At 34.6% G+C, this 15603-nt stretch overlaps 1 protein-coding gene across 22 annotated transcripts in view; it reads right to left on the bottom strand.

The window, feature by feature from the left end:
• Positions 1–241: 241 nt before the first annotated feature.
• The window catches only part of C2CD5 (C2 calcium dependent domain containing 5), a 97674-nt gene continuing 82312 nt past the window's right edge, over positions 242–15603 (bottom strand). For 8 of the 22 annotated variants that reach the window (XM_059402811.1, XM_059402818.1, XM_059402815.1 and 5 more), the window contains 5 exons: positions 7878–7928; positions 6879–6980; positions 5368–5558; positions 2434–2580; positions 242–1553 (listed from right to left, as the gene is read on the bottom strand). In XM_059402811.1, the coding sequence (XP_059258794.1) occupies positions 1422–1553; positions 2434–2580; positions 5368–5558; positions 6879–6980; positions 7878–7928 (623 nt within the window). In that variant the 3' untranslated portion in view covers positions 242–1421. The remainder of the gene's footprint in view (positions 1554–2433; positions 2581–5367; positions 5559–6878; positions 6981–7877; positions 7929–15603) is intronic. The other 14 variants (XM_059402817.1, XM_059402825.1, XM_059402812.1 and 11 more) reach the window with 4 other exon arrangements.

Below are 15603 nucleotides of genomic sequence, written 5' to 3'. Positions count from 1 at the left end.
TTTTGTTCACTGTCTAAAACTGTGCCCTGGGATCTAATATCTAGTAGGCATACAGTAGTTGTTGAATGTGAATACATTCAATGTGAATTCACAATGTGAATACCTACCTACCAAAGACAATGAAAGTGCCGCAAGGATTAGGAGCTGCCCAAAAGATGTTTGCTGACTGCAGGAATGAATGGAGGTGATCGGATGGCAGTACTACACCACACAAAGTAGGCAAAGAAGAGATTCGGGAATATTCCAGTTTATAAACTTTTTATTTAAAAAATAAAATTATAAACAAAATACAGAAAAATATTGACACCTGTGATAACAAGGAAATGACTCCTAATCTTTACGGTGGTTTGTTATCCTGAAAGAGCAAAATCATAAGTCTTATAAAGAAATTTTATTGTGCAAAGGAGGAATGTACTTTTTAAGGTTCATTTATAATAGGTATTTGGCATTGACAGAAAAAGTATTTCTATGTATACATTCAACACTTTGCAGCATATTTACATTCAAGTTACATTTCCAAATTCTATGCCAAATACAATCTAACTAACCATCAAAAATCCCTAAGATGTAACTCTGTTTATTTGGTAGGAGTGCAGTATGATTCTATTAGAAATAATTTTATGCTCCTACTAGATCAATCATACTTTCACTATGTCAACAAAAGTTCTTTCCAGTTGAAGCCAAGCCTCTTCTAGACAAATTAAACACTAACGAAATTTGGCCAGTTACAAGATTACATAGATTTTTCCTCCCTCCTTACAGACATTAATAAAACTTTCAATGGAAGGGCACTGGCTCTAATAAATTACTTTTTTTTTTTTTTTTACAGCAGTTAGGACAGAGTATGGATACAAGCTGCAGAATTTTAACTTGTTTTTAAAAGATGGCTTCCTTTCAGTTGTTACCGAATTCCAAATTCAGTTGTTCTCAAAATAAAACACATTAGGAAACCCACATAGTGTTTTTAAAACTTTTCTCCATTTTCTCACATTCCTCAAATCAGATTTTTAATGCATTGACAATTTGTAAATTTCTTGCTTAGTTTCTCTCAATTACATTAGGATAGCTATTACAATTTCTTGATAATCTCACCATTTTGTTTCAAAGTATGATTTTATTAAAGTCAACATAAACTACAAGTAACTTCCATCTCTGCTAAGTTCTCTGAGAAATCTACCCAAATTTAATGAGGAGTTGAGATCCCATGGGGCCTGACAAGGACTGGCAAACAAAACATCAAGATTTTAAAATTCTCATGCCTCCTAGAAATTCCAGACAAATCAAATCTACTCATAATGTACCATTCCCTTCTTAATTATCTCAAATTAAGTTCACTTTTAAAAATCCAGTAAGATAATTAAGGAAAAAACAATGGTGACAGATGAATTTCATTTAGTTGAGTTCTTCCTTTCTGCTTTACTTCAGGTTGTAACTTCTCCTCCAGGACATGATGGCTGGCAGTTGGCAGTAGGCTGCTGAGTTGACAGCACTTCTAATTCGGATTCACGAACAAAAACCACTGCATCACCACTTACATTTATAAGACACTGTGCCTATACAAACAACAGGAAATGTCCAATCACCAACTCACAGATATGCTCATGGTTTTAGGCTATTTTAGGGGTGCTACATAGCTGAAAAAGCACAAGCTTTTAAGTCATTTCGAAAAGGTAGACAATAGAAAAATGAACAAAGGGGAAAAAAAAGAAGGTAATTCATAAGAAAGGAAATTCAAAAAAACCCCATTGATAATTTTAATTTTTTAAAGGAAACTTTAACAATTCAAAGTAAGCTATTATATGAAAAATACTGATAAAAGAAATTTATTCTAAAATTAATCCTAAGCAACAATTCTTTGCCCCCACTAACAGAATTATTTTTGAGGAATAATAATTGGGACATACTCTTCACCACTATGGTAGTTAGAACTGGACAGATCACAGTCCAAACTAAAGGGTGTCTTCCACAGTAACTTAGGAGCAAAACTTCCAAAGGTATTTAAGAATACACAGGATATGGGGGCGCCTGGGTGGTTCAGCGGGTTAAAGCCTCTGTCTTTGGCTCGGGTCATGATCCCAGGGTCCTGAGGTCGGGCCCCTCATTGGGCTCTCTGCTCAGCAGGGAGCCTGCTTCCTCCTCTCTCTCTCTGCCTGCCTCTCTGCCTATTTGTGATCTCTGTCTGTCAAATAAAAAAATAAAAACCTTTAAAAAAAAAGAATACCCAGCATATGAAAACAGCATCTGATCTATATATGACTGTACTTATCAATACATTTGTTATGTATTGCATCCAGGTGCACACACATGTTTTAAGCATCTAGAATCAAAAAGTTCTGAAGACCAGTTCTCTTTGGTGGTGGGTGGGGCGACAGTGGGAGATGGGAAAGCCACGGGGGAAATCCTCACTTATAAAAGTTTGTAACTGCATCTCACCTGGTTTTTATTTGGATTCTCCATGAAGACACACTGCTTCATTATGTAGGAGACAACAGCATTCCCTCCTAACGCAGCAACATGAGCTCTCACCATTGCAAACACTTCAGCAATAAAAGCATGGAGAAAACCACTGACTCCTCCTTCCTAGCAAGTAATACACAAGAAAATCTAACTGTATGCATGACTTTATACAAAATGCCAAATTATACTAAAACATCTTAAATGATCTTAATATAATAGGTGATCATTTTAATTTCCCTTGCAACAGGATTTGTTGCATGAATGAACAAACAAACCTTCACTGAACATGTCTGTGATAGGGATTATCCCTTTACTTTACAGATGATGAAAGTGATGTCAGAAAATGTGTCACATGCCCATGACTATGACCACATAGCTAATAAAAAATGGCAGAGCAAGAATTCAAACTTTCTCCAATTCCAGTATCTCCATCAAATCATTCCTATCACTCACAGAAACTGATGGTAAATATAACCAATAAACTTGTCTGCTTGCTGTATCTCCCATTCCGAAGCATGTTCCAACTACACTTGCCTTTTTACCAGTTTCTCAAACCTATCAAGCACTTTTCCTGCCTCAGATTCTTTGTGCAGGGTAAGTCCCTGATGGATCCTCACCCAATTTTCCAGGATAATTCTTACTCAATTCCTCAGGTCCCTGTTTATATGTAATTTCCTCAGGGAAACATTCCCTAACTCTCAGACCTAAATTAAGTTCCCCCTGTTATATCCTCTGATAGCCTCTGTTGTATTTCTTTATATTACTTATTATCACTAGTAATTATACATTAGTTAATGATTACTTGTTGAATGTTCACCAGGCTCCACTCCTCTAGACTGTAAATTCCATCAGGTCAGAGACCGCCATCTGTTTTGCTCGTAACTCTTTGCTAACACCTAGTTCAACAGGTGCACACACTGAGCATTCCATACATATTTGTTAGGGAATGAAATCCAGTAGGTTATGGAAGGGTTTCAGTGTTCAAAGATAAAACAGAAACCAAAGTCTAACTGAGAGCCTAAAATACTTTAGAACCTAAGTTTTCCGCAAATTCTACTGCAGCTTTTACACAGTCTAGGAATAAATTTCAAACTTTAAATTGGAAGTTAAGGGCAAAATTTAATGCACTGTTAGAAAAAACATTTGACCAGAACACACCTTATTAAAAAGCCAGAGAGAGGTAGCTATCTAAAGGTAGCTCTCTTTGTAGTTAAGGAATTGAGTATTTCAGCCTACCTCCTACTCAGTTCACAGCTCAGTACATTTTTTTTTTCTTTTACTTGTATTTGGTTTACTCCTGTCTTTTAAACTTCAAAATTCTGATGGCAGAGTAACAGAAACTACGGAGGGGTAATTCTTAAAAGATTACATAATTGAAAGCAAGTAACAACTTAGCAAGCAATGAATACATTTGGGATATTATGCCAATAATATTACAAATTTCTGTTGAAGGGAAATCTACTATGAAGCAACATGTTGGGGTATGGCTGCTCAAGTAGTAGAGAAGGCACTTAGGGGATAAAATTTTATGGACTAAAATAATGCAATATCCATGTACTATTAAGAGCAACTGAAAAGTTAATTCACCAATCTATACCAGCTTCTCACACTCAACTTTCCTTGTCAGACTTAAATGGGCTTAAGCGTCACCTAATTTAATTCTATATTAAAGTCTCAAAGGATTTTGAGACTATATTAAGATACTGTCTTCTCCATCTCAACACAATTAGAATATGATTTAAAACTAATTTATCGTAAAGGAAACATCTACCTAATCATTCTGTCCGAAGTCATTCCCTCATTGACACAAAAATACCTATGTCTACTCTGCCAGGCACTGTCCCAGGCAGGTGAGCATGATATTAAAAAAAAAAAAAACAGTATGAGGGCCAAGGCGCCTGGGTGGCTAGGGGGTTAAGAGTCTGATTTTTGATCCCAGCTCGGGTCTTGATCTCAGGGTCATGAGTTCAAGCCCCGTGTTGGGCTCCACACCCAGCATGGAGCCTACTTGGGAAAAAAAAAAAAAAATTATGATGGCTATTATTTCTAAGGAAGTGTAGAAACGTTAATGGAGAGAAAATGGGAAAAAAGCAGAGTTAAGTCATCTTTATAATGCACACACTCTAAAAAAATACAAACTGCTGAAGAGTTTATTGGGTTTCATACCTATTCAATAAAAAATTTCCCTATTCACAGTATTTGCTCTAGTCTTATTTCATAACATAAGATACAATATAAATACAATTTTTTTCTCGAGTTTAAATTCCTGTGTAATTACAGATATAATAGGCTGACCGTGATTCTTAAATTTGACCACATCAAAACACTGTAACTACTGTTACCCAGTAAGAGGTAAGAATTTGAATAAATGGCATTCTCATGTACTTTTGGAGAGGTGGAAAGAAAACAAGCAGCTTAATTCTTTTTCAGGGGGAAAAAATTATAAACTATTCCCATAGACACCTATCTATAATTTAGTCCCCTATGATTTCTAAATATAAGTCCTTAAAAACTATTATTTAAATATATCTCAGACAAATAACTACTTAAGAAAACTAAGCTGAAATTTCAGGCTGTTTTAAATCTCTAGTCATACATTGATAAATTTACTTGTTTTATTTATCATATAATGAGGATCTGGGATTTCTAATAATAAATGAAATTAAATCCAACATAACTCTTGTGATAATACTAAGTGCTATATGAAATTTGGCAAGTCTAATCTAGAATCAATCCATACAGGTTATTGGGGAAAAAAAAAAGTTGTATGTATGTGCATGAGTGTTGTGATTACTTTGGCAAAAAATAATAAATCGAAATTGTAATAACAATCTGAAATAACAATCTGAAGACAGTTTGTTACTACTGTCTTTAATCAGAAAATTCACAAAAACAATGTTGTAAAATTACCTCACGAAGAGAAGTGGTTTCCCGAATAAAAAACATGTTAATTATCCCAAGATATTTAGTTATTTTCGCTCCAGGAATAAAAGAAAGAGGTGTCATCTTAACAACCCCAACTGTAGAATTTGCACAAGGTGGAGCTGAACGGTTCCGGAAATTTCCTTCACCCATAGGACTTGCTTTTTCAACTGTCACAGCTAAATTTGGAGAAAGAAGAAAAAACATTAAGATCGGGTGTTGGTAACTCAATTATTCCCTAAGGTTTCCAAGTAAGTGGTGACAACATTCAGCTGTCTGTGAGGCTAAGCAATGTCATGAAAGTAAAGAAATTATCATGCACTGCATGCAATTAAAAAGAGAGAGAAAGAAAAACTTAAGAGGAAATGCTGGAATGGAATTCTTTTGGAAGAAAAACGGCATTCCTGCAAAAGAAAATGTTGATGCGGTGCAGCTACACACACAATGATCGTTATAAAGTGAAGAAAAAGAAAAAGCGGTAGAGCATTAAAAATTATCTGCTGTAGGAACAAATTATTACAAAGAGAGTGTGAAAGTTGTTATATTTCCCAGTGCAGTTTTTTCCATCTTTTTCAGACGACTTCATCATTGTCAACTTGTAGATAAACCTTACATTAACTAGTTGTAATTGGTTTCTTCTTCAAACCATTTTGATCAAACTCACAATTTTAAAAACTTAACAATGACCTTGGCTGTCTCAAAATTGATTGTTTATAAAGTAACATAAATAATAGCTACCACTTAATAAGTAACTACCATAAGCCAGACATACATATGTATATATGTATATATATCTAATCCTTACAACAATCCAGCAATATAGGTATTATTATCCCCATTTTACACGAGGAAACTAAGTCTCAGAGAAGTTAAATAGTTTGTCCAAGGTCACACAGCTATTAAAACGACACTTATAGGATCCCAAACCAGATCTGTCTGGTTTCATATCCTGTGATCTTTCCTCCAAAACACCGTTTCCTCCTTTTTAATGTCAATTCTTTCACTCAAATACATTTACCTCCGATTCTACCAGAACACATGGAGTATAAAGAACATGTAGGTAATGATGCTGATTGTAGCAGTGAGATAAGAGTTAGCTATTTTCTACTCAGAAATACCTCATTCTTTTAGCCCTCTGGGTATCACTGTCAGTAAACTAGCAGATGCCATCACTACATGGTAGCTAGGGTCCTGGAAGACCATCTCTTCAATAAGAGAGCTCACAATTTCCTTCCATTCAAGGGACAAAAGTCTCTATACACTTGGAAGAATACCGTCACAAAAAGTAAAATTTTGAAAACACAATTGTACAGTTAAAATGAACAAATCTAAAGGCCCTTTAATAACTTTGGCTAAGTGACCATTAGTATCTGCAGCTTTCACACTCCAGTACGTGATTGATTGGCAATGTTATTGCTGGTTCGTAAGGTCTAGCCTTCACCACTGGGAAATCAGGGATATGCTTCTCAGATCATAATGTGGTAGAAACATCCGCCTACTTGTCTTAATTGATCCGCGCCTTATGGTCTGAGCTTTCAGTTTAATGAGCTCTATCCAGCTGCTGCATCTGTCTGCAAAGGAACTGTAATCAACTGACGTTGCTGAAAACACAGACAGAAAACAAAAGAAAAAACAAAGAAAAAATATGGGTGACGTCTCTTACTCGTCATAACACTCCTTCTGATGATGTAATTTAACTGTAACTTAGAAAAAGAATGGTCCTTTTCAAGTCAGATATGAGAGAGAGTAAAGAGTCAAGCTTTAGACACTGATTTGTCCAAAACCAAGTTCTCAGTTAGCTGGCTGAGCGCTTTTGGTGATGTCATAGTTGTGTGGTTGCTTAGGGAAAACAGAAGCAAAGTCTAACAGAATATCAGTGAAAGGACCATATACTGCTTTAACTAATTTTATTTCCCATTCTTTGTACTTTACAATGTGTTAACTTTATATTTTATGACTTTAATTTATAAGTCAAACTTGGTGAATAATTCACTTCCCTGTTTTTACCCTGAAAATCAAAAAAATAATAAGAATCAAATGCTGAAGGATACATTTTTTAAAAATCACTAGTTGACTTATCTTTTATTAAAAGACATTCTTTCTACCATCAGTAACAGGAAAGCCAAAAGGTCACTTTGGTCAATATTCTGTTTTCACATCTGATTTTGGCAACAAAGCTTCTGATGACACTGACTGGGGAAGCAAGTAGGAGTCTAACAAGTTCTCCTTTTTCAAAAGAATAGCTTTTGCTATTACTGAGCTAAAAAAATGTTAAAGAGCTAAGATTTTATTTTTAGAAACAGGGAAACTATTAAAATGCTAAAAACGTAAATATTAGTTTAATTAGTATTTTAAAAGATACATTCTAACTACAATAAAGTCACGTTTTGGTGTCTATTCCACTGTCCAGTGCATTTCTACAATGTCTGTATGTTTATGCACCACCACACTAGAATTTCACACCTTTGGTGACTACTTGCTTAATTAGACAAACTCACCTCTCTGTGCAGCTGGTATACCTGAGTTAGAACTTGCACTCTCCAGGTGTTCTAATAAGACAATATGAACAACATTAGCTTGAATGCTAAGTACAAGCCAGTATCTCTTCTTTGCTGTTTGTCAAAACCTCTATGAGCCAGATGAATACAAGGAAATCTTTATGGCTTCATTATAAAAGCAAACCAAATAGAAGTATTTAGGTTTTAAATGCAGTTTCTATTGATTTATGAAAACTAGCTCAGTTAATAAATATCATGCCAAGGAAGTCTACTTGTTACTCTAACACAAGAAGAGTTTCAAAAACATTATAGACAGGAGAAAATATAAACATAGTAACAAATGTTAGTAGGATGAAAACAGGGCAAAAAAACTGAGCACAGAAAAGCATCAATGTATTAGGAAGAAAATCTGAAATGAAACATGGAGAGGGGAAATGTTTGTGTGTGGGAGGTGGGGGTGAGGGGGTCAGTAAGATTAAAAATTATAGACCAGGCAATAACCTATGTCTCAAAGATAAACAAACTGCTTGCTTACTAGCTATAACCCTCCCCCTCTCCCAACTCCCTTTCATTCAAGGACTTTGCTATCAACAGCTCCCTCTGGTGGCATCAACACATCATAGAACTAAAAAGTGTTCCCCACAGACAGAGCTGGATTCCAAACTGGAATCACTCCCTTTCCACTAACACTAACCTTATAAAAGAAGCATCCAGAATTTTCCCTAGTATTTTGTATTTTTATTATACCTGTTTAAAGTATTATACAAATTTGAACAGCACTATTAGAAAAACCTTCATAATCTATTTCTAAAGTTCAGACTCTACGTTAGCATATTTGAATTTTTGTTTCAAAGAATTTTATAACTGAAAGAATAGCGTTGCCAAGTTAGAAATAACTCATAAAAAAACACCAAAAATAACTGCAATCATGCAGTTTTTAAAAAGAATCTATAAATTAAGTAAGTACATATTTTTATCCCTGCTTATTAGTGTGTTAATCTTTTGGTAATATTCTTAAATTAACAAAAGATATGCCTTTTAAAAATAAGATTTGTACAGGTTTCTGCTAATCGGGTGCAATGGGAGTATCTCTCCATACTCCCTCCTCTTCCCATTTTTACCAAGCAAGTGACCGCTAACTAATACTGGAAAGTGTACAGTGACTGACATTTCTCTTATAATACAGAGCCATTGAATAAAAGGGATTACTAGGTAGGATCCACAAAATGACTGTGAGGGTACCATGCTGTGGAAGTGCCTGACCATCATGCCCTCACACTGCAGATCTAGGCAAGAAAACATCCTCCCTGATTCGGGATCCTGAGGAGTTCTGGAAGCCCAGAAGGAGATGGAACCAATAGGAAGGAGACCAGAACAAAACTGACATTCAGAAGCTTACCACATCTCTAACGGGCAGCTAGTTCAGTACTGAAAAAGGCTGTAGTGTGGAAGCTGGGACAGCAAATGCCTACCCAAGCTTAAATATGCCAGGAGAATCCCAGGGCTCTCCTATGTCCTATGCAGTACAGACTCAGGGAGTACAGACTTACAGAAAAATATAGCTGGCATCAGGAATTCTGTGCAAGTTTTTTAAGTGAAGAAACAGGGGGCAAAAAGCTTCAAAAATATGAAAATTACTAAAATGAAACTATCTTCTATATCTCAGTATTATCTGGGTAATATGAAACTCCTCAGTAGCAGCTGTATATAACTTAATGACAAATGTCCACAAAGAACTTAAACATGTAGAAAGTTATCTGTTCTCAACTCTAAATATCAAGTGAAAAAAAAAAATTAAGGGACACAGTGATCTATTAAATACTTGCTTTTTAAAAAAGAATAAAATAAAATATCTTTGCAAAGACAGACAATAAAGCTGGTTGAGGGTAGCTGCCTCTTGAAAAGGCAAATGAACGAAGAAGGGAGCTTCATTTTGAACTATAGGATTTTTTGGTAAGATGGGAATTTTTTACCATGTACATTTATTACTTCCCCACAAAAATGGAAACTTTTTTTTTCCAAAAAAAGTGGGGGGCAACATGGGAAAACGTCTTTTCCCTGCCTCCACATGTAAATGTATTTGAATTAAAATCTGGGGGAAAAAAAAAACTTTTATAGATATTCTTAAGGGAAAGATTAAAATACATCATTTTTTAATCTCATTCAAGGAGAGCAGGTTCATCCAACGTGTTTGCTAGGATCTTAATTTTTCTCTCAGAGAAAAGGCCCAAGATGAGATGGTCTGGGAAACAGTCGAACATCAGCACTTCAGATATTTGAATACTGCAGGTGTCTAATAACCTCAGATTCTCAGTTACTCTGCTCTTCCAATTACAGTTTGGCTTCCAGGATAAAAGTCTTCTCAAAAGAGAAGGTACTGCAGGTATTAGCTGTCTGGTTCAGTGGTAAACTAGTAATTAAGGTGAAAAAGAAATAAACCCATATGTAATCTCTAAGTCAATACTTTTTTTTAAAAAGCATATTTCATATTCAGGATTAGAAATCTTATTAAAATCTTTTGGGCTTTGTTGAAGAGCTAATGCCCACTGTCAGCCATACCTGTATAGAAGAGTTTGAGACAAACCCTTCTTATGTTAGGTTCCCCCCATTCCTGCTGCAGAAAGTCTCATTCAAGCCACACAGCAGCCTACTTCACTTATAATCTCCTTTCCCACTGGATACAAGAAAATTATTACTTCGTCTCATTAAACTGCCCCCCGTAAGTGATAACCCTGTTATCCATAAATGAACAACCCTAGAAAGTGAGAAAGGCAAACAGAACATAAGGTTTTCTTATTCTCTTAGTACCTTCTAACAGTATTTAACAAGCTCTATCAGTGTGGGGAGGGGGACTAGCCTAGGTTAAAAGCAGTTGAGTGGAAATGAGCATACTGATGACCAAAAGAAAACAATGTGGCAAGGATTCTTCCTCCTACAATTATATATGCTCCAGTGCTTCTGAAGTTTGAGGCCTCTCCATTCTTCTAAACAGTCATAACCAATGACAAAGGTATCAGCTGGCTATGATAAAGCTCTATGCCAATCACTAAGTCCTCAGACAACTTGTTCACTTTATGTCATTAGGATTTACAGATCATCTTTGCTCTGAATAATTAAAAAGTATCTGAGATAATCTTATCTGGTCACCTTAAGAATATTACTAAAACTAAAAAAAGTTCCTGAAACTTCTGAAGATTCTGTGGCAGATAAAAATATTAAAATATATGCAATCAGGGGTGTCTGGCTGGCTCAATGGCTAGAGTATACAACTCTTAATCTCGGGTTTGAGTTCAAGCTCCACAATGTGCATGGAGCCTACTTAAAAGAAAATATATACAATCTAAAGTCTTAAAAAAATGTATGTTTTATTTAGCTATTCAAACATTCTCAGGGTGGGGGGTGGGGGTGCTTGGGTTGCTCAGCTGGTTAAGTGCCTGCCTTCTGCTCCAGTAGTGATTTCAGGGGTCCTGGGATTCAGCCCCAAGCCAGGCTCCCTGCTCAGTAGACAGTCCGCTTCTCTCTCCCTATGTCCCCTGCTCATGCTCTCTCTTGCTCGCTCTTTCTCAAATAAATAAATAAATCTTTAAAAAAATAAAATAAAATAAAATGTTAAAAAAAAATAGACAGGGGCTCCTGGGTTAAGCATGGTCTCTCTCAAATAAACAAAATCTTTTAAAATTTTTTTTAAAAACATTCTTGGGTTTTTTATTTTAAACTTTTGAAAAAGATTTTATTTTCAAGAGAGAGAGAGTACATGCTCATGCATGGGGGGAATGGGGCAGGAGAGGGAAAGAATCTCAAGCAGCCTCACTGAGCATGGAGCCCAACATGAAGAAGGATCCCAGGACCCTGAGATCATGACCTGAGTTGAAACCAAGAGTCAGACGCTTAACCGACTGAGCCACCCACGTGTCCCTAAACATTCTCAGTTTTACGTTATTATGATCAAAATTTGTTTTATATTTCCTTTGGCATTTCCATCAATCTATGATGCACTGATTAGCTATGTCCTGTAACTATAAAATCTGGCCTAACAACGGAGTTATGTGTGTATGTAGTTATGTGTATAAACACTATGTATAAATCAATAAATATTCAAATATTGGTGGAGTGATAATTGCCATATGAGAGCTAAAAATTATTAAAGCATAGAAAAAAACGTAAAGAGCTTCAAAGTAGATAGTCCACTAAGAGGAAAAACTCAACCACCATTACGATACATACATTAGACGACAAACACAAATAGCTTCTCTATTCACATCATTAAAGCTTCCAGCTAAAGGTGTACAACAGCCTACACCACTATTCTTCAAACCCCATCTTCTGTTTTCCTGCCTTTGTTTCCAGGCATTCAGTTCTCCCCTCTCCCCCACCCTTCAGATCTTCTCTTCCAAATAACACCTACTTTCATTAGTAACCCAATTCAATTTTCTTTGCTCCTTACTCCCTTTTCCTCAGACTCTGGATTTCACTGAACTTAAGCTGCCTCGAAGAAGCAAAGATCCTTATCCCTACACTTCTCCATCAGTTCTCTCTTTCCTTCCTCCCCATGTCTCAGATAAGTTTCTCATAAGTTTTCCACTCTGCTTTCTATTTTCCCTTCAATCTCCTTCCCCTCAATATCTCTCTCCTTTCAGGACTTCCCACTAATTGTTGGGGCCATCAATAACATGGAGAACTTCAATATTTTTTATTTTTGCTACCAGTTGGTCATAATGATATAATACATTTTAAAAAGAGAGAAATAACAGACATGCAATGAATTGTTAATACATAAAGATATTTTTAGTTAGTGCAAAGAATTGTGTAATAGTTTTAAGAATTTAGAACCATTCATTGGCAGGATAAAATAAAAGCTAACTTTTGTAGTTTTCATAGGTTTATATTTCTAATCACTAGTTTTAAAAAAATGTAAGGCAAGTCATTAAAAGTAAAAAATTAAACTACCTTTTAGAATCAAATTTGGCTTAACAAAAATAACCCTTATAGCCTCAATAAAAATAAAAATTTAAAAAACTTCAAATGTGATACCTAATTATGGAATATAATGTATTGAGGATTTTATTTTTATACTGAAATCCAGAATGTGACCTATGCTTGTCACATTAATTGGCAGCTGCTTAATGAAAAGAGTACTCCTGCCAGCCTATAGCTTATGCCATTAAACATGAGGCTATCACTTCAGCATAAAGCAAAATGAAAGCAGGAACAAGGTAGGTATAAAAGATTTTTCTTCCATAAAATTTCATCCAAAAGTAAATAAAAACTAAATTGACCTAATCTTTTTAAAGGCCTAACCTCTCAGAATTTGAATGAAAACTATTACCCTATTATAAACTTATTAAGTACTTGAGATATATTTCTAGTGGCACATGATTCACATACATTTCCCTAAGATCTTAAGCCTCACAGCATGGTATTTAAGATATTGAGATTTAGGTCTTTAGACATGTATCAAAAATAATATGCTAACCTTCTATAAAAACTACATGTATAAAATTTTTGAGATCAACTATAATCTGTAAAACAAATCTTATTTTTTTTTTTACTTTTCACCCCAATTACTGTCCCTCAGATTCTCCATTTTTACTGAATGTGTTCCATCCCTTTATAACATTTTTAAAGTCTCTTAAAGCCATTTCAGAGTAAAGTAGTAAATACTCAGAGAACTAAAGTATACACACTATTGATGAGGAAAAAACATCATGGGAGTGATATAAAAAACTTGTTATACCATCCTTTTTTTCTTAATACAGCTTCATATAAGTATTTACATTGATGCCAATCATCTATGTTCCTAATAGTATTCATCAAGAATTTTGATGACCTTCACATAATTTCCTGGAAGAAATTATTCAGGCTCAGCATCTTTTAATATTCAAGTCAGAAAAATCAAATACTTAGAGCAAGGTAACTAAACCAACCATATATCAAACAAATATTTTGTTACCTTGAGAAACAAAACTAAGTTTAACAAAGGATGAAAGGAAAAATTTGAACATGGATGGACAATTCAGGCCCAGGCTTACTCTACTCAGTGAATTAGGATACATGTAATTGAAACATCTTTTTTCACATAATATTCATTCATTTTCAGTAACATAAAAAGAGAATTATCAGAAAGGTTTATCTACAAGTTAAAAGATGGAAGTATTAATAAATTACTGTGCATACCTCTTGAAACTACTCTGTCAACATAAAATAAAAAAATTTTTAATAAATTGCCATATTTGTAATAACATGAAAAATAGGATTCAAAGTTTTCAAAATTAAAAAATAAAAAAGAGAAAAGCTCCATCAGCTTAGCTAACTGACCTAACAAAACTATAAAAACTATACAATTATTTACTTATCAATATTAGTAGTTAACTTTTAAGCCTCTTGTGGTTGTATTTCTCTTTATTCCAAGCACTTATTCCTAGCATTTATTCCTAGCACTTTTACCTTCCTCTCTTGCCTGTTACTTCTAAATTGCTACGCTTAACTTTTGCCACATACTTCTATTCTCTATTCAAAACATTCCATGTTATAATGCTCAATTACTACATTCATGTATTACATTCTATGACATTTTTCAGAACCCATCCTATCTTCAAATCTTAAAATATTGCAAAACCCATCCTATCCCCAATCTTCCAAAATATTTTGTTGATAACATTTTCAAGTATATTTAGTATAGCCCATGTCCTCCTGAGAAGACTTGAGAAAGCAAAGATAATAAACAGGCATGCAGCATAAACTACAATTTATACAACTATTTATAAAAAGATACAGGTAAACTATTTAGTGTTTACTGATAATTTTAAAATGTAATATTCAAAAAAAGCACATAGATTTTGCAGTTAAGTACTTAGTATAAAAGGTTTCTATATATTAGTATTAGATGTAATATTATGAAAATGATGATAATGACATCTGATTCAGTGGTTTTCAGACTTTTTGAAACTCGTACAACAAAATCACATATAGAAAATGAATAAATAAAACCATACTGAATCAAAGCTGTTCTAGTTCAGAGGTAGGAAGGGGGTCCAGAGATCTAATCTCTCTCTACTCGCCCTCAGCTCCCTTCTCACCCTGCCTTTTTAGAAGGCCACGAGGAACCTCTGAAGAAACCCCATGGTCTGGAGAAGCAGAGCTTAAAAATTACTGGTTTAACAGATTTGAAGCTATTTGGAAATTTTTAATGTAACTTGAACACTACCTTTTGATTTTGATTAATTGGCTTTTGATTTGTTCTTAATAATAGAAACATGTTAATTTTAGAAGAACCATAAACCATAGAAACCCAAGGAATCAGAGAATTTTAAAGGGTAGAGAGAGTCTTAATCTTAATCTTTTCATATTTACCTCATATGAGGAACTGAGGCTTAGTTGGCTTATTAGAAGTTAATTGGCCCAAGTTCTCACACTATCAGTAGCAGAACTGAGAAGAGAATCGAGGTTTGCTACTTTATTAGTCCACATTATGTCCCCTCTCCACATTATAAAGTAAGTTGCAATATTTTAAGCATTGTTCAGATAGGTCTTATTCTACACAAATTCTTCTTTCATTGTTTTTCAGTTCAGAGTATAATTTGTACAAAATAGACTAATGACCTCAACAAGCACTAATTCTAATTAACTTTGAAAACATTTTGAAAGCTAATGCAGAAATTGCAAGGTATCAATATAGATATGGTAAATTTATAGAACTTAAATCTAATCTTCTGCAGAAATCAGTAAT

This window comes from Mustela nigripes, chromosome 6 (assembly GCF_022355385.1).
Source record: "Mustela nigripes isolate SB6536 chromosome 6, MUSNIG.SB6536, whole genome shotgun sequence".
NCBI lineage: Eukaryota > Metazoa > Chordata > Mammalia > Carnivora > Mustelidae > Mustela > Mustela nigripes.
This window is presented reverse-complemented; position numbering and strand designations above follow the sequence as displayed.